At 38.6% G+C, this 20,627-nt stretch overlaps 2 protein-coding genes across 4 annotated transcripts in view; one reads left to right on the top strand and one right to left on the bottom strand.

Moving 5' to 3' along the window:
* The window catches only part of LRRTM3 (leucine rich repeat transmembrane neuronal 3), a 173,273-nt gene extending 165,539 nt beyond the window's left edge, over positions 1 to 7,734 (bottom strand). Inside the window, exons 1-2 of the mRNA XM_010363502.2 lie at positions 7,181 to 7,734; positions 5,315 to 6,846 (exon numbers count right to left, since the gene is read on the bottom strand). Coding sequence (XP_010361804.1) covers positions 5,315 to 6,846; positions 7,181 to 7,184 — 1,536 coding nt within the window. The 5' untranslated portion in view covers positions 7,185 to 7,734. The remainder of the gene's footprint in view (positions 1 to 5,314; positions 6,847 to 7,180) is intronic.
* CTNNA3 (catenin alpha 3) overlaps positions 1 to 20,627 on the top strand; it is a 1,783,100-nt gene that overhangs the window by 760,840 nt on the left and 1,001,633 nt on the right. The gene's annotated exons all lie outside the window — the stretch shown is intronic.

Genomic DNA, 20,627 nt, shown 5'->3' with positions numbered 1-20,627 from the left:
CCCCTTTTTATCCAGTGATTTTTCAATAATTATAATTTATAAAGTCAATAGTAATTTCAATACTAAGAGGAGATCTTGGGCACAGTCTTCCACTGGAGTGCCCAGGGAAGAAACATCAGAGCAGATATCATGTGACCGATACCTGGAATGCGTGCTAATCCTACAGTAACATGTTATATGCAATTACTTTTTGCTCCATAATGATGTCATGTTGCCATATAAACATTGTATTGATCCAGTGTAAAGTCAACAAGGAATGAACACAATGATACTAGAAAGGGAGTGGACAGGTAAACGTCCTGATTGAAAGCCCTTGCTATAGTTAACTGATTTAAAATACAACTAGAATTTTTAATGGGTTTGATTAGTATTTGTTTTAGTGTCCCCTGGTCAGTGTCTTTATGTCTGTTGTACATTGTGACAATCAGTGTAAAAATCATAGACTTAGATAACATGAGGTGAAAGAAGCTGTGTCTATGTGAAAACAGAAAGTCACAGACAAAGTTCTAGACTTGTAATGATGTAAAATGGGCTTGGGGTTCTGTAACATAGAGGTTACTGATTTCTTTTTGGCTCATGCCAAACATAGAACAACGAACCCCACTCAATATCTCACTAAGTGCTTTTTGAAAAGAAGAGGTAGTTGCCATTTTAGAGTTTACAAAGTACTTTTCACATTTCGTCCTCCTCATAACCATGAGCAGTCAATAGTACACATCTGTTTTACATATGAGAAACTGCAAGTTCAGAAAAGCCAGGAAATTTACCTGTGATGTCTTGATTAGCAAGTGTCAAAGGAACTTGAATTTAGGTCTTAATTTCTAAGGCCCATATTCTACCATGCCTGGCTGTCATATTTTCCTCAAATGAAAAGAATAATGAATTATTGTTATTTAGATTTTCTTGGTCATATTTTATTATATTCTAGCCTACTATCCAAAATCATCACCAACTTTTGGAGGCTAAAAGAATTTGGGTCCAATTCTGTAGGCTATTATGATTAGGAAAGCAGTCACTTTCACCTGTGTATTATTATCATTTCTTTAATTCATTTTCAATTAGAGCTGTTTGATACAAGCTATTTAACATCCATCCATTTTATTTCACTTAAAACTTATGTCATTCAAATTTATCCAAATATTCTTTTGTGCTCATTGTTTCCCAAAACTGCCTCTGATTTTTAGCATAGGGAGCTAGGAGAATACAAGAATAGCAAAACTCCATGGGTTTGCTACAGATCTGGATTCTAATGACAATCCAGAGCAAAAAGGAATAGATGAAGCAACAGCTTCTGAATTTTTTATTTCTCATGGCTCAATTCTTACTTGCCATGTCTGGAACTCACTTTGTCTCAGGCTTCATGACCTGATGCTTGTTTCTGATGCAGTTTAATCCACACTTTAAATAAATGATTTGAGTTCTCATTTTGCTAAATGTCAAGGGAAGAAAAGATATTTCATGCACCTACAGCATCCTAAAACCTCTTGCCAAATCCATGAATCTGACTCTGCATTATCCTTCCCCAGAAGGAGAGCATAATTTCATTATCCATGAATCATCACCTCTTAGACTGTAACATCATTGTCAGAGAGCCTAATAGAACCAGTGTTCAGCTAACTGAAAAGGGGGAGGGAGGGAGAAAGCGCTGAGGCAAAGCACAGGTCACTGGCACAATCAGCAAACTGAGAGTTCTAAAGCCGGAAGGGGAGGCCCCCTCCACTGACACCTTTGACATATCTACTGACCGGTAAATAACTAATGCCGACTCTTGATTTAATATTAAAATTTGTTTTTCCTACCTAAGTTATATGTATATTGCTGATGAAAAATATTAACCCCTTTAATAAAAATGTCAAAATGTTTACCCAGCATTGATGAGTATAAGCACTTTAAAATATTTCTTATCTATTCTTATTGCATTATTACTCGCTTTTCATCTTTGGACACTTATTTCTAGCCCTCAGTACCAATTCTATGGCCTCTGTTCCAGTATTACTAAAAAAGTCAAAATGAAAAGAATAACATTCAAAAATTACATTATAATTATATTTACCAGGGAAATGAATTAAATAAAATTCAGGTATGATTTACTAGTCAAAAAACATATGTTGTAAACCACGTTTACACAAGGATTCAGGATAAAAAGCTAAAATGTGTGAATAGCTGTGGTTAGTCTAACCAGCCACTAGAGGTCACTGCTGCTCCATAGAAAGACAATTTATTGCCTGTCTACTTAGGTAGTTCACTCACCAAATCAAGTAAAAAATGGTGTAAATTCTTTGAAAAGATGTAATGTCAACATCCTTGGAAAATACAAACTCATTTAAATGGAATATATATTGCATAAGTATTGCTTACAAGACTGTGGCACTGGGACTATTAACTACATGCTGTGGTAGCACTCTCTGTACTGGGGTTAATAAAAATGGAAAGAAACCCACATGCAGTTTAGAGACTAAATTCTATTTCTTCTCTGTTTTGGTAAAGCAAAGTATTCTGTATTCTGTTGTATAGTTCAACAGGTCAGGCTTTTTTTTTTTTTTTTTTTTTTTTTTTTTAACTGTTGTTACCTTTGAGGGAAGTCCAATATTTTATGTAAATACGTACTAGAAACATAAATATCAATCACATTTCTCTAATCTGCATGAACTTGAAATACTTATACGAATAGATTTACAATATGTAGTCCAGAAAGTACCATGAGATGGAGGTGAGGCAACAGCTTTTGAGCAGTAAACTATTTGGCAGTTGACTTTTTAAAATTTACAGTGGTAAACTAGTTATTGTTAAATCTACATGAATTATATATCTGTGCTCAGAAGATACTGAGAACTACAGAAGATTCATTCTCAAAGAGGGAGGAGGAAGAAAGAACTTTTTTCCCATAATTTAATGTGCCAAATCAAAATGAGTTTTACCACCTAAGGGATTTTATTTTTGTTCTTATCTATTATTATGTTTATAAGTAAAGTTAGCCATTAAAAAGTGACCAGCTTTCAAAATATTGGCGATTCATTTAGTGTTATATCATATTTTATATACCAAGTAGCTTTGAATTTGAGAAATGCTTTTCAATATAGCAAGTATATTTTATACATACTAGTAGCACCACAGCATCGAGAATCTGCAATAATTCAAAAATATAAGTATACATTGCCTAAATGTATTTGGTATCCATCACAAGTAAGGCAGAAGGTTAAGTAAAAAAGAATAGAAATGGGGTTCTTCACTTTAAGACTGCATTTCATTAATGCAAACACTTTTAGTACAGATAAAAATGAGGCTAGCCAAAGAAAATTTCTTTTTAAGATGGAATATGTATTTACTGATGCTTTATGAAAAATGTAAAGTTACAACTTCAGTAAAAACCATCACAATAAGCTCAGTCATCCAGTGAGCTGTAAGGAAGTATCTGCATTATTAATCCATTGGAAATATGTGACTTTTTGTCATTAATACATGTACATTCAACAATTATTCATGGGTAAACATTGTAGCTATGATGTTTTTCTGAAGTGGCATCTATTGTAAGATTTAATCAATATCAAAGTACCTTGAGAAATCCACTTTAAATACTTTTTTCTTTATTGCTTATAAAATTATGAATTTAATAATCTGGCATCCTTAAAATTTTATTTTATGGTGACTTGCCTAGATTTTTCCTCTCGGCATATGAAAAACCCCCAATCAATAAAAAAATTTAGTAAAAATAGCCATTCACTTTTTCTTTTTTGCTGCAGTGATTCTGTTTTCAGAGAAGAGGGACATGGTTAAAGATGTAGGGGTTGGCAAGCCAAATTAAATGAAACAGCCTCAATGTTGCAATTCCTGATATTTACTTCTATAATAGAACTGTTCATTTTGGAGGATGAAGGAGAATACAGACTAAATATATCTTTCTAAAAACCTTAATTGACTATGGTTCAAGTTACTCAAATACAGAGGCTATGATATTCGTGCTGCAGTCAATAAACTTTCACCAATGACATAAAAACATGCATGCAGCTTGCAGATTGCCAACAGGGTCTGTACAGAATTGTACTGATGGATGAGTTCACAATACAGATGAACACAGGGACACTGTAATGTCAACAATAGAAAAGCAACAGAGAACTGTCACAGTGTTGGTCTTTTTTCCTCTAAGATCTATTTTATACATTTATTAAGGTGTTATCAAAGTCATCCTTTTCAATGAGGCTATGGGTGGAAGGCATGTCTTGGAATGTGTTCTCTTTATACATCTGAAGGAAGTGTCTGTTATTAGGGGACTGGTGTGTGCAGGACATGTAATGTAACACAACAGGGCAGCCTGAAAAATCCTGAACAGATCAGGACAGAGCTAATGATTCTACTAACTACATTAGGGTCTTTGAAAAAACTGGAAAGAGAAATTCTGGTAAGTTCTCAACCACATGCCTGTAGCAAGCTGCTTTCCCATTTGCAAACCTTACCTGAAAACTCGCTAACTAACAGGAGGTGTGGTGGAGAAATCTGGCTTCTCAATTCTGTTTCATTTATTTATTTGTGAAACATACAGGCTGGAAGAAATTGACAGTGAAACCTCTAGTCTGATTTTACAGAGATGTGTTTCAAAGACAAGGCTTTGAGTCGAAAACTTTACATTTTTGTCATCTCCTCACATTTTGCAGTTGTCTACTTGCAGTATTTTAACCCTTCACACTTTGTTCCTGTGCTTGCCTTACTCTAATTCAGACGCCTCTGGAAACTGCTCAGGGTGCTGCTTTAACCTAGCACCATCTTTTGATAGTTTCCTGCAATTTTCTTTTTTAAATCAGGCATTAGTTTAAAGGCTCTGCCTGTCTTTAAAATGTTCCCATAACTGAGTCATCTCCAAGAATCAGCTCAAGCTCCGAGCACCTGGAATCATTCACCTCTTTCCTTGATTTGCCAGTGAGCTGCAAACCTTCTATAACTGTAGATTTGGTCCCACCAGGAGGATAACAGCAGATGTGGGGGATTACTTTTGAAAGAAGTTTTATCTTAAAACAAATGCGACATTAATGGAATCAATAAAGGGTCTTATACAACAGGTATTATATTAAACCGGAGTTCAAGCCTCACCTTGATTGTGGTGTTTAAATTTCAATGGGTTGATTATGTATGAGAAGAAAATGACCAGTATTATGAATGCACTAAAACGGACAGAGAAGGACCTTGCCAGCAAAGTGAGAGGGAGAGGGAAGGGGGGCGGGGGGCGGGGGGGCATCGCGTTCCCTTGATAGTCACCAGAGTTCAATAAAGCACCACTTATTTCCCAGCTTTTAAGAGCTCTTTTTATCGCAATGGTTCATACCTCACACTCCCTGGAGCCCGATTTGTTATAGGTGCAGGGTCCCGTCCCATTCAGCAGCATCTCGCTGGTCTCCGTGTTGGTGGGTTTATAATCTACATAAAATTCCTGGGTGCTGGGAGTCATTTGCTTTAGGGACTGTCTTTTCTTTTTCCTGTGCCTTCGCATGAGGGAGCGCTGCTGCAGCTGCTTCATGCTCGCAGGGTACCGCTTCCATGACACGTAGATAACCAGCAGGATGACGAGCACGGACAGGAAAAGGGCTACGCTCCCCGCGATGATTTTATGGAAAGAGATGTGCTCGGCGTCAGCATCGGTCTCTGGGCTGGGCTCTGTGGCTCCCACCGTCGGGGGCAAAGGGGGTTTGCTCTCATGCTTCGGCCTGGGGAGCTTGGGCTTAAACGTCGGCTTTGGGAGAGCCCTGGCCAGATCAAACCTCTCTGTAGTACTTTTGCCACAGATGCTGTAGTTCTTCACTGCATCGATCACGTTTACTCCTTGCAGCTCTTTGGGACTGGCACAGATAATTGTATTCTCTCTTAGACCTTTAAAACTTTTCAGCCAGTTTACAAGGGAGCAAATATTTCTGCTGCATTCCCATATATTCCCAGCAAGACTGATGTCATTGAGGGATATCCAAGAATCCAAAATCTCTTGACCAATAAATGTGAGCTTGTTGGAATCCAGGTTGAGGCGCTGCAGATTTGGGACGCACTGGAAAACACTGGGTCCACTGAAAGCTTCGATCTCATTGCCTGATAAATCAAGCCTTTGTAAGGAGCTCCAAGTCCAGGACATGGTCTGTCCTATGACACTGATTTTATTCCACTGCAAGTAAAGGTTCTGAAGGCTGACCAACCTTGGAAAAAGGGCCAGGTTGAGCTTGGAAAATTGATTGTGCTCCAGGTGAAGTTCTTTGAGTCTGATCATGCCAGCAAAGACATTCCTGGCTAAACTTCGGATCCGGTTATATCCCAGGTCCAAAAGTTCCAGGTTGCGGCAGTCTTGGAATATTCGCACAGGGATGGTTCTCAGGGAGTTAGACCGTAAATGTAAACTCAGCAGCTTCCGCAAGCCCCGAAACTGTTCAGATCCCAGAGAATGCAGCTGATTATAGGACAGATCCAAGTTCCGTAAATTTGTCACAGGTCTGAAGGTATTGTTAAGAAAATAGGAGATTCTATTGGAACTAAGAATCAGCTCTTTGAGTCTGCGTATTCCATTAAAAGCATTTTCGTCAATATTGCTGATATGGTTATGGTCAAGGTATAGCCAGGTGAGCTGGTTGAGCCCTTTGAATTGATTATACTTAAGTTTTTGAAGGCTGTTATAGCGAAGGGACAAACCTAAGCAACCAGCAGATATACTTGAGGGTATCTCCTGTAATTTCTGAGATTCACAATATACCATTTTGCCTTCACACCTACAGCCCTTAGGGCATCCTCGTTCGGCAGAAGAAAGCATTGTCAGTAAGACAGTGGGGGCTATAACCAGTGCTACAGCTGATCCGCTCAGTAGCCTAATTACATTGAAACCTGGAAATAAAAACAACTTAGAAAAGTTATCCCCCCAAAAAAGAATTAATCTTTAATCAAGCAAAAATAGGCATGTATTTTTCATTTTTTAAAATTTAAATCTAGATAACATTTAACATCTCATATTATCTCTTTGTAATTAAAGAGAATTGTCTTTAGTGTTTTGTTTTTTAAAACAGTTAAACAAGGAAACGTGTCCACTAAGCAAATAAATTCAGTCTTAGAGCAGAGCAAGGTAATCTCTAAAATAATTAAGGCAGAATTATTACACAGACTAGAGGTTTTTTGTTTTTTTGTTTTTAAGAAGGAAAGAAGAAAAAATGACAAAACATACCCATCCTTTGTATTGTTCAAAGGTCGTCCTTAGGTCTTTTGCTTTGGCTTAGGGGCCAGTTGCATGACAGCCCCTGTCAGCTGCACTGTAGTGAGTCAGGGCTCGCTGACACCCAGGAAGAAAAATTGGACCCCTTGGGAGATGGACCGATTTTGGAACATTATTCTTTGCCAGCCACGCAGAACACTCCAAGAACAAATAAATCCCAACACCGCATTCGCAGCAAAACATCAAAATCTTCCTAGGTAATAGGATCTTCATGGATATTACGTTTTTGCATCTTTATAGTTTTTTGGGGGGCGGGGGGACGGTTAAAAAAAAACAAAAACTAGCTCCTACAATTTCTTCTTATCGAAAAACATGATGTATTCCTCCAGGCAATGTGGGGCTACCTGAGCTGCCACATCTGTATTCCATAGCCCAGCAGTTCCCGTGGTGAGCACCCAGTTCAGCCACAGAGCTGCGTTGGAGCCCAGAAGGCAGGAGAGCCCCGTACCGCGCACACGCTCAGCTCACTTCTGCAGACTGTCATTCTGAAAGCTGCTCGGACTGTTGCTTTGGTTTCACTGAATGCAGTCTTATGTAAAGCTGCCCCCAGTGGTGAAGAACATTATGGGCATGTGCAGAAATGTCTCTCTTTTATCTTGCAAATGAGCAGGCTCACTGCTGGAAAATGAATGATTCTTTTGGGTGGCTCAGTAGGAACTGAATGGTCACCGTAATCAATAACTAGCAACATTTTCTGTGATTTCCAAGTCTTGTTTTACAATTTGGCAATGTCTTTATTGTCTGTGTCCACTTAATTGCTAACCATGTGCTGCCCAGAGTTTTTCTGGAGCTTGACATTAAGTTCACAGACTGAACGTCAATTTTTCTTAACCTCAACGCAGGCTTTAAACTGAAATTTATAAAATGAATTATTGAGCTATTCACAGAGAAGCATTAACTGCCTGCCCATTTGACCTCTTGGAGTCACAGATTATATTATGCAAGGTGTCTCAGGATGCTAGCACGCAAACATTTTGGAATAGAGGAGATGACTGATGACAAATGAATTAATGTGTCCAATAGCCTTTCCAGTTTTCTCACAAAAGATATAATTGATTTTATGGCTATGGTTTGGTTTGTTGCTTGGTTGTTGTAATTTTCTTTTAATTAGAAGGAAAATAAACCATTTTTAGTGTTAGTATACGAATCAAGGGATCATTTGGTTCATACTTTATTGATGTTGCTGCTATTTATTACACTAATAATATTTATGGAACACTTTCTAAGTGCTTTAAGTGGGCTATGTTGTTTTCTCTTTAAACAATAGGATGATGTGGGTCCTATTATAACCTCTCTTTTAAAGATGAGGAAACAGACTTGGAGAGGTAACTTTCTCAAGGTCATACAGCAAGCAAGTGGTAGAGCTGAGCTTCAGAAGCAAGTCATTCTTATGCTGAACCGCTAACCACTAGATGATCCTGTCCAACAACATTGTTATCTTCATTTAAAAAAGAAGTCAATGAAAATGAAGCTGATTAAAGGATTGGGGCAAGGAAGCTGTGATCAGCAAATTCTTGCTTGTTCTATTAGAATTTTCTAAACTTCTTTTGGTCTGAGACTTCTAAAGAAGTATAAAAACTAAGGCAGGGCAGTTTAGTGATTAAGAGCATAGATTTTGTCACCTAGATTCAAACTCCTGGCTACAATTTACCAGCTATGTAACCTTAAGCAGGTTACTTACCTTCCCTATGCCTCAGTTTTCTCACCTGCAAAATGGGCATAAAAACAAAAACTCACTTCATGTTTTGAGACATGTTTTGAGAATTAAGTCATCTTAATATCTGTATGTTACTTAGAACAGTGTGTTACATGCAATAAGCCTGTGTAAGATATTTGAATAATATTAACTCTATGTGTACTTGCTAGGATTACCTACTGAATATTGACTACACTGACCTTCATTAACTCACAAAGAACAACTTTAGGGAGCATTTTAAAATACTGTACATGGTGGACTTCTGAGATCTACTCAGTTTTGCCTTCTTTGATGAGATATGTTCATCATCTGAACTGTATCTTTAAAATAAATCTTGTGATTTTGTGGACCATAACTAATAATGTTTGATTCTTTTCATCCCCAAAGTAGAACATAATAACATCTGCCATGTAGAGGCATTTTATTTAAAAATAATGGTATTCTTGAAAAAGTTTGCCTTATTTTTTGTTAGGTGAATTGGCTGTGGAAAGCCTTGGAGAGCTTTCACATTCTCCAAGGATGAGATGTTTGGTAATGACAATCAAAAGGGATCCTACAGATATAGTACAATGGATATTACCAATTTCTTGGGCAGTATGCTCTTAATGAGGTAGTGCTTTCCCCCAGAGTTACCTAAAGCTGTGAATGCACATGAAACACCCAGTGAGTTTCTTAAAAAATAGACTTCCCAATCCCTCCCCCAGGATTCTCATTCTGGGGGGATGGAAGAGTGTGTGCTTTTCAATAGTCTCTGATGAAATAAGTTTAAGAAACTCTCGGGGGGGCGGAGCAAGATGGCCGAATAGGAACAGCTCCAGTCTCCAACTCCCAGCGCGAGCGACACAGAAGACCGGTGATTTCTGCATTTTCAACTGAGGTACTGGGGTCATCTCACTAGGGAGTGCCGGACAATCGGTGCTGGTCAGCTGCTGCAGCCTGACCAGCGAGAGCTGAAGCAGGGCGAGGCATCGCCTCACCTGGAAGCGCAAGGGGGAAGGGGATCCGTTTTCCTAGCCAGGGGAACTGAGACACACAACACCTGGAAAATCGGGTAACTCCCACCCCAATACTGCGCTGTAAGCATACAGGCACACCAGGAGAATATATCCCAATCCTGGCCAGGAGGGTCCCACGCCCACGAAGCCTCCCTCACTGCTAACACAGCAGTCTGCCGCGATCTATCCGCAAGGCAGCAGCGAGGCTGGGGGAGGGGCGCCCGCCATTGCTGAGGCTTAAGTAGGTAAACAAAGCCGCTGGGAAGCTCGAACTGGGTGGAGCTCACAGCAGCTCAAGGAAGCCTGCCTGTCTCTGTAGTCTCCACCTCTGGGGACAGCGCACAGCTGAAGACCAACAGGGGAAGTAGCGGGAGCCGGTGCAGACGCGAACGACTCTGTCTGACAGCTTTGGGGAGAGACGTGGATCTCCCAACGCGGAGGTTGAGATCTGAGAACGGACAGACTGCCTGCTCAGGTGTATCTCTGACCCCTGAGTAGCCTAGCTGGGAGAAATCCCCCACTAGGGGCAGTCTGACACCCCACACCTCACAGGGTGGAGTACACCCCTGAGAGGAAACTTCCAAAGGAAGAATCAGACAGGTACACTCGCTGTTCAGCAATATTCTATCTTCGGCAACCTCTGCTGCTGATACCCAGGCAAACAGGGTCTGGAGTGGACCTCAAGCAATCTCCAACAGACCAACAGACAGTCCTTCTGACTATCAGAAGGAAAACTATCAAACAGGAAGGACACCTATACCAAAACCCCATCAGTACGTCACCACCATCAAAGACCAGAGACAGATAAAACCACAAAGATGGGGAAGAAGCAGGGCAGAAAAGCTGGAAATTCAAAAAATAAGAGCACATCTCCCCCTGCGAAGGAGCGCAGCCCATCGCCAGCAACGGATCAAAGCTGGTCAGAGAATGACTTGGACGAGAGGAGAGAAGGAGGCTTCAGTCCATCAAACTTATCAGAGGAAGGAGGAATTACGTACGTAAAGGAGGAATTACGTACCCAGCGCAAAGAAACTAAAAATCTTGAAAAAAGAGTGGAAGAATTGACAGCTAGACTAATTAATGCAGAGAAGATCATAAACGAAATGACAGAGATGAAAACCATGACACGAGAAATACGTGACAAATGCACAAGCTTCAGTAACCGACTCGATCAACTGGAAGAAAGAGTATCAGCGATTGAAGATCAAATGAATGAAATGAAGTGAGAAGAGAAACCAAAAGAAAAAAGAAGAAAAAGAAATGAGCAAAGCCTGCAAGAAGTATGGGATTACGTAAAAAGACCAAATCTACGTCTGATTGGGGTGCCTGAAAGTGAGGGGGAAAATGGAACCAAGTTGGAAAACACTCTTCAGGATATCATCCAGGAGAACTTCCCCAACCTAGTAGGGCAGGACAACATTCAAATTCAGGAAATACAGAGAACGCCACAAAGATACTCCTCCAGAAGAGCAACTCCAAGACACATCATTGCCAGATTCACCAAAGTTGAAATGAAGGAAAAAATCTTAAGGGCAGCCAGAGAGAAAGGTCGGGTAACCCACAAAGGGAAGCCCATCAGACTAACAGCAGATCTCTCGGCAGAAACTCTACAAGCCAGAAGAGAGTGGGGGCCAATATTCAACGTTCTTAAAGAAAAGAATTTTAAACCCAGAATTTCATATCCAGCCAAACTAAGTTTCATAAGTGAAGGAGAAATAAAATCCTTTACAGATAAGCAAATGCTTAGAGATTTTGTCACCACCAGGCCTGCCTTACAAGAGACCCTGAAGGAAGCCCTAAACATGGAAAGGAACAACCGGTACCAGCCATCACAAAAACATGCCAAAATGTAAAGACCATCGAGGCTAGGAAGAAACTGCATCGACTAACGAGCAAAATAACCAGTTAATATCATAATGGCAGGATCAAGTTCACACATAACAATATTAACCTTAAATGTTAATGGACTAAATGCTCCAATTAAAAGACACAGACTGGCAAACTGGATAAAGAGTCAAGACCCATCAGTCTGCTGTATTCAGGAGACCCATCTCACATGCAGAGACATACATAGGCTCAAAATAAAGGGATGGAGGAAGATCTACCAAGCAAATGGAGAACAAAAAAAAGCAGGGGTTGCAATCCTTGTCTCTGATAAAACAGACTTTAAACCATCAAAGATCAAAAGAGACAAAGAAGGCCATTACATAATGGTAAAGGGATCAATTCAACAGGAAGAGCTAACTCTCCTAAATCTATATGCACCCAATACAGGAGCACCCAGATTGAACTCATCTCTGCACCAAGCGGACCTAATAGACATCTATAGAACTCTCCACCCCAAATCAACAGAGTATACATTCTTCTCAGCACCACATCGCACTTATTCCAAAATTGACCACATAATTGGAAGTAAAGCACTCCTCAGCAAATGTAAAAGAACACAAATTATAACAAACTGTCTCTCAGACCACAGTGCAATCAAACTAGAACTCAGGACTAAGAAACTCAATCAAAACCGCTCAACTACATGGAAACTGAACAACCTGCTCCTGAATGACTACTGGTACATAACGAAATGAAGGCAGAAATAAAGATGTTCTTTGAAACCAATGAGAACAAAGATACAACATACCAGAATCTCTGGGACACATTTAAAGCAGTGTGTAGAGGGAAATTTATAGCACTAAATGCCCACAAGAGAAAGCAGGAAAGATCTAAAATTGACACTCTAACATCACAATTAAAAGAACTAGAGAGGCAAGAGCAAAGACGTTCAAAAGGTAGCAGAAGGCAAGAAATAACTAAGATCAGAGCCGAAATGAAGGAGATAGAGACACAAAAAACCCTCCAAAAAATCAATGAATCCAGGAGTTGGTTTTTTGAAAAGATCAACAAAATTGACAGACCGCTAGCAAGGCTAATAAAGAAGAAAAGAGAGAGGAATCAAATAGATGCAATAAAAAATGATAAAGGGGATATCACCACTGACCCCACAGAAATACAAACTACCATCAGAGAATACTATAATCGCCTCTACGCAAATCAACTAGAAAATCTAGAAGAAATGGATAAATTCCTGGACACTTACACTCTCCCAAGGCTAAACCAGGAAGAAGTTGAATCCCTGAATAGACCAATAGTAGGCTCTGAAATTGAGGCAACAATTAATAGCCTACCCACCAAAAAAAGTCCAGGACCAGATGGATTCACAGCTGAATTCTACCAGAGGTACAAGGAGGAGCTGGTACCATTCCTTCTGAAACTATTCCAATCAATAGAAAAAGAGGGAATCCTCCCTAACTCATTTTGTGAGGCCAACATCATCCTGATACCAAAGCCTGGCAGAGACACATCAAAAAAAGAGAATTTTAGACCAATATCCCTGATGAACATTGATGCAAAAATCCTCAATAAAATACTGGCAAACCGGATTCAGCAGCACATCAAAAAGCTTATCCACCATGATCAAGTGGGCTTCATCCCTGGGATGCAAGGCTGGTTCAACATTCGCAAATCAATAAACGTAATCCAGTATATAAACAGAACCAAAGACAAGAACCACATGATTGTCTCAATAGATGCAGAAAAGGCTTTTGACAAAATTCAACAGCCCTTCATGCTAAAAACGCTCAATAAATTCGGTATTGATGGAACGTACCTCAAAATAATAAGAGCTATTTATGACAAACCCACAGCCAATATCATACTGAATGGGCAAAAACTGGAAAAATTCCCTTTGAAAACTGGCACAAGACAGGGATGCCCTCTCTCACCACTCCTATTCAACATCGTGTTGGAAGTTCTGGCTAGGGCAATCAGGCAAGAGAAAGAAATCAAGGGTATCCAGTTAGGAAAAGAAGAAGTCAAATTGTCCCTGTTGGCAAATGACATGATTGTATATTTAGAAAACCCCATCGTCTCAGCCCAAAATCTCCTTAAGCTGATAAGCAACTTCAGCAAAGTCTCAGGATACAAAATTAATGTGCAAAAATCACAAGCATTCTTATACACCAGTAACAGACAAGCAGAGAGCCAAATCAGGAATGAACTTCCATTCACAATTGCTTCAAAGAGAATAAAATACCTAGGAATCCAGCTTACAAGGGATGTCAAGGACCTCTTCAAGGAGAACTACAAACCACTGCTCAGTGAAATCAAAGAGGACACAAACAAATGGAAGAACATACCATGCTCATGGATAGGAAGAATCAATATCGTGAAAATGGCCATACTCCCCAAGGTTATTTATAGATTCAATGCCATCCCCATCAAGCTACCAATGAGTTTCTTCACAGAATTGGAAAAAACTGCTTTAAAGTTCATATGGAACCAAAAAAGAGCCCGCATTGCCAAGACAATCCTAAGTCAAAAGGACAAAGCTGGAGGCGTCACGCTACCTGACTTCAAACTATACTACAAGGCTACAGTCACCAAAACAGCATGGTACTGGTACCAAAACAGAGATATAGATCAATGGAACAGAACAGAGTCCTCAGAAATAATACCACACATCTACAGCCATCTGATCTTTGACAAACCTGAGAGAAACAAGAAATGGGGAAAGGATTCCCTATTTAATAAATGGTGCTGGGAAAATTGGCTAGCCATAAGTAGAAAGCTGAAACTGGATCCTTTCCTTACCCCTTATACGAAGATTAATTCAAGATGGATTAGAGACTTAAATGTTAGACCTAATACCATAAAAACCCTAGAAGAAAACCTAGGTAATACCATTCAGGACATAGGCATGGGCAAGGACTTCATGTCTAAAACACCAAAAGCAACGGCAGCAAAAGCCAAAATTGACAAATGGGATCTAATTAAACTAAAGAGCTTTTGCACAGCAAAAGAAACTACCATCAGAGTGAACAGGCAACCTACAGAATGGGAGAAAATTTTTGCAACCTACTCATCTGACAAAGGGCTAATATCCAGAATCTACAAAGAACTCAAACAAATATACGAGAAACAAACAAACAACCCCATCAAAAAGTGGGGAAAGGATATGAACAGACATTTCTCAAAAGAAGATATTCATACAGCCAACAGACACATGAAAAAATGCTCATCATCACTCGCCATCAGAGAAATGCAAATCAAAACCACAATGAGATACCATCTCACACCAGTTAGAATGGCAATCATTAAGAAGTCAGGAAACAACAGGTGTTGGAGAGGATGTGGAGAAATAGGAACACTTTTACACTGTTGGTGGGATTGTAAACTAGTTCAACCATTATGGAAAACAGTATGGCAATTCCTCAAGGATCTAGAACTAGATGTACCATATGACCCAGCCATCCCACTACTGGGTATATACCCAAAGGATTACAAATTATTCTACTACAAAGACACATGTACACGTATGTTTATTGCGGCACTATTCACAATAGCAAAGACTTGGAATCAACCCAAATGTCCATCTGTGACAGACTGCATTAAGAAAATGTGGCACATATACACCATGGAATACTATGCAGCCATAAAAAAGGATGAGTTTGCGTCCTTTGTAGGGACATGGATGCAGCTGGAAACCATCATTCTTAGCAAACTATCACAAGAACAGAAAACCAAACACCGCATGTTCTCACTCATAGGTGGGAACTGAACAATGAGATCACTTGGACTCGGGAAGGGGAACATCACGCACTGGGGCCTATCATGGGGAGGGGGGAGGGGGGAGGAGGGAGGGCTTGCATTGGGGAGTTATACAAGATATAAATGATGAATTGATGGGTGCTGACGAGTTGATGGGTGCAGCACACCAACATGGCATAAGTATACATATGTAACAAACCTGCACGTTATGCACATGTACCCTAGAACTTAAAGTATAATAATAATAAAAAAAAAAAAAAAAAGGAAACTCTCTGTGAAAGAATGATTAAAAATAATGTTTTCTCCTAGTAGGAAGAGAGGGTATGTACACTTATAATACTGAGATGTAAGTTCCATGAGGACAAAGACAATGTTTTGTCTAGTTCATTTTTCCTAACATCTACAACACAACTTGGCACATTGCAGATATGTAATAAATAGTTATTGAAAAAATATATTTTTATGAGAGTCACAAGTACAATGGATATAGTATAACTGATTATGTAATGTTCGACATCTGTACATGGGATTGAGTCCTGAAAATTTCCTCAGTCAGTCAGACTGGAAAGAATTTCGGAGAAAGTATTCTTAAAGGAGGTATATACAAAGACAAAAACTAGAAAGTGAGAAAACGTAGTTGATCAGCAAGTGATCTTTACTTTTCACAGAGATATCTCTTGTCTTCATAGTTAAACTACAAATTTCATGAGAACAGTAAATATGCTTTTGACTATTCCCTTTTGCACAGTACAGAAGGGTAATACTGAACCCTTATCATTTAATGTCCCAATTGGGCTTGACAACTTGTATCTCTGAAAAACAGACTAATGGGAATTATGTGGATAATTTCTCTCTCACACCTCTGTTGCTTGAAAGGCTCTGAGTTTTCCCCTCACTCTCCCAGGTAGTCATTGAGACATCTGTTTTGCCCAAGAGCTGCAGAGAGTCACTCCAGGAAGCTGAAGGACCCCATCAACTTTCTGCTTCTTGCTCATCATACTTTACTTCCCAGTGACAGAAGAACAGAGGAACCCACCGAGAATGTGGGCTCTCACTTTGCTTCTCCTAGGACAAATCTTCTTGAATTATTTATGTTGAATATTATTCTCCCCTGTGTTACACACATTGCTGTTAGTTCTCAGACATTTTTCTATTATCTCTGTTCCTGATCTTATCTTACTGCATAGTTCTGACTTTACACCTACCCTTTGGATCTTATAATTGATATTTAGTCTTAATACTAACAACTGAGGTTACAAAATATTAGAATGAATAAGTAAGACCTAGTATTGGCTACCACAATGGGGTAACTATAGTCAATAATTAATGAATTATACATTTAAAAATAAAAGTATAATTGGATTGTTTTTTATACAAAGGGTAAATGCTTAAGGGTATGGAAACTACATTTACCCTTATGTGATTATTACACATCACATGCCTCTATCAAAACATCTCATGTACCCCAGAAATATACACACTATGTGCCCACAAAAATAAAAAATAAAAATAAAACAAAACTATGTGATAGGAATGATGTGCTGCCATAAAAATTGTTTTGGTAGCAATATATTGATTGACAAGGAAAAATGTTCATGATAAAATAATATTAAGGAAAAAAAATACTGACCATCAATCTCTTTCTCAACAGTAATCAGTAGCCACTCTGACTGAGTCAGCCTCCAGGAACTGTGTATGGCCCCTACCTTGGCACGACCCCTTAAGTCGGCATCACAACCAGGTCTGATCTGGTTCAGGATAACAAATTGTTAGAAGAGGGAAGATTATCCATGAGGCTACTTGAGAAATCCAAAATAAGATATGTAATTCTAAGCTACACTGAATACTTGAGGCTGCAGAAATTACTACAAAGACATAGAGTAGTCCCTCAAGAGAAAAAGAAAAGACTGTGTTCTGAAAGATTTTAGTAAATTGCCTGTATACTTTTTATAAGTTTTTTTTTCTTTTACTTGTCGACTATAGTGAGCTGATTATTTCTGATTTGCCTTTCAACAGAAGCAAAATTATACTACATTGTGTACTTAGCAACTAGTAACTTCTTTTGCACTTAATATCACATAACCGTAAACTACCTGACAAGTTAAATATCCCCAATACATCTAGGGCCTTAATGATTTATACAATTATAAAACAGTGTCATGTATCTAAAGACTTTCTGTTTTATTGTCCTTATAGGATTTCAAATAGCTAAACATATTTTGTTTAAATTGGGTAAACAAATCAAATCTCAGTTTGGCAATACTGCCAAATTTCAGTCCAATATGAAACTCAGTTGCCAGACATAAACTTAGAAATTCATAACTGAAAAAGGATGTACTGATATCTTAACAGTTGTTGACTTCAGATATTTTATTTATTTTAAAAATACATAATTTGTATAATCATTATGTGCTAGACACTGTTCCAGACACTGGGAATACATCTGTGTGCAAAATAAAGGCCTGTGCCCTTGTGAAGATTACATTCCAAAGGGATATGACAGACAATTAAAAATAAACATATATAATGTATTAGTAGGTCATACGTACTATGAAAAAAAGAAAAAATATAAGGAAGATTGGGAGTGCAAAGTATGAGGTGGGTTGCAGTTTTAAATAGGATGGTTAGAGCCATTAAGAAACTGGCCTGAGCAAACCCTGAAGGAGATGAGCTTGTGAGACTTAAATATGTATTTGGGGAGTGGCCAGTACAAAGGCCTAATGTGGAAGCAGATCATGTGTTCCATGAACAACAAGGAGGCCAATGAGCCTAGAATGAAGAGAGCAAGTGATAGAATAATTGGAGATGGATGTCATGGAGGGCTTTGGATGACATTGTAAGAATACTGGCTTTATTATGGAGAAATGGGGAGCTAACTGGAGATTTCTGTGCAGAGTTAATATGTGATCAAATTACCTATTAAAAGGGTCACTACTGTGGATCGAATGTTTTCATTTACCCTCCCCAAAATCCACATATTGAAACCCCAATTCCCAATGTGATGGTATTTGGAGATAGAGCCTTTGTGAGGTATTAGGTCATAGTGTTGGAGCCCTCATGACAGATCAGTGGGATTATAAGGATGAGAAGAGACAGATGTGAGAGAGCTTGCTTCTTCTGTCTCTCTGCTAGAAGAGAAGGCATCTATTAAGAAGCCACAAATCAGGCTCTCTTTGATGTCAGGTCTTCTGGTACCTTCATTTTGGACTTTCCAGCCATTAGAACTGTGAGAAATAAATGCTTACTGTTTAAACCACCCAGGAAATAGTATTTTTGTTATAGAAGCACAGACTGACTGAGATGATTCCTCTTAGCAGGGGACACAGTAATGAGGCTACCATATCAATCCAGGAGATAGATGATAGTGCTTGGACCAGGGTGGTAGCAGTGGAAGTGGTGAGCATTGGTTAGATTCTGGATATATTTAAAATAAAATCAACAGAACTTTTCTAAGGAAACAGAAGTGGAGGTATGAAATAAAGAGGGAAATTAAAGATGGTTCATTTTTATTGGCTAAGCAACCCTAGGGATAGCGAAGCCATAACTGTTTTTGTGGGTGAAATTTTGTGAGCAAGACCAAGAGTTTAACACATTTGAATTAAATCTGGATTTGGCTCTCACTTTTCTTCACTTTTATGAGACTTTAATTCTTGAAAATATTTCTTAATATTAAGCCTCAAAGCACCATGATGTATTTTAAAATATTTTAAAGGTATTTTTGAACAGAAAGTTATGAAATGACTTGCAAAATTAGCCCTCAAACAATAGCAAATGGGTTTCCATTCAAATGACCTAGACAGAGGCAACATCTTTGCATATGACCTTGGAAGTCAATAGGGCAATAGGGCAATAGAGCCAACAGATTAGATGAAAATTGAAATGGAAGATTACATGAAGACTAGGTAAGGAAACATTTGGACTCAACACAGGTACTCTTTATTGCATATGTCAGTTGACATTTGGAATTTGGAACTGATTCTGGCAAACTTCTTAGGGTCTCAGTTTGCTTATCTGCAAAATGGGACTCATAAAACCTGACTTACAAACTTTTAAGGGTTTTTACTTAGGAAACATTTTCATGATTTATGTGTAAGTATATTGTACAATATTTATAAAGTGTTAGAGATATTTCTGGAATCAGAATATCTACGAGAAAATTAATTTTCCCTTGATTCCGTATAGGTTCTGTGGCCATGAGCATATATTAAGGATTATCAAGGGTCATCAACATGACAAAGGGCATGCCAGAATTTACTAATGTTATAGGAAACATTCCTCAGTATTTCTTTTCTACTAATTTTAATAGCACAGCCGTTTATTATAAAGAATACACCATTGATATTCTGTGTATTCGCTGATAAAGTGCTTTCACCAATAGATGCATTTGATTTAGCTTTTGTAAAGAGTTTAATGTTTGTGACCCAATAATATTACAGGGTTGTCAGAATGCCAATATAGAGATTCCTACCGCTGTGAAAATAATTTTCTTCATTTCTAGTTAGAATACTCATATGCATGTCTACATTTGTAATTATATCCAGATCTTCATCAGAGCATTAACACTTCTCTGAAATATCCTTGATTTCCATCTGCTTGCTTTAAGGGCTCCATTAAGAACCCTGTCTGGTCACATATGGTTATGAGTGAGTATCTCTGACTTAGATAAATAAATAAAGAATATTCCAGGTCTGACCATTAAAATGGTCTTTCAGTGTCTTTCTGGAAAAAGGCAAATTTAATGAATGAGACATTGCAAGGTTATCCAACATTTCTCCCTCCCATTCACCTGAAGACACATTTATGCAGCAGCATCAATCCATATTCTCAGGTTTTATTGCATTCCTCACTGTCACCTCCTGCAAAGGTAGTCCTAAGGTAAATATGGGAATATGGAAATCTAGCCAACACTGTAACCTTCAGTGGCAGACTTCTGAAGGCTGAAATGACTATACGACTTCAAGGAAATACTTGTTTTTCTTCCTTTCAGTAGGAAAGGTAAAGCATACACAAAAGTAGAGAAGCTAGTATGATAAATATCAACTCCAATAATTATTACTATTTTGCTAATTTTAGTCTATCCTCACACCTCTTCCCACATATGTGTAAT

Source organism: Rhinopithecus roxellana, chromosome 11 (assembly GCF_007565055.1).
Source record: "Rhinopithecus roxellana isolate Shanxi Qingling chromosome 11, ASM756505v1, whole genome shotgun sequence".
NCBI lineage: Eukaryota > Metazoa > Chordata > Mammalia > Primates > Cercopithecidae > Rhinopithecus > Rhinopithecus roxellana.
The sequence above is the reverse complement of the archived record's forward strand: the minus strand, read 5'-3'. Positions and strand labels throughout refer to the sequence as shown.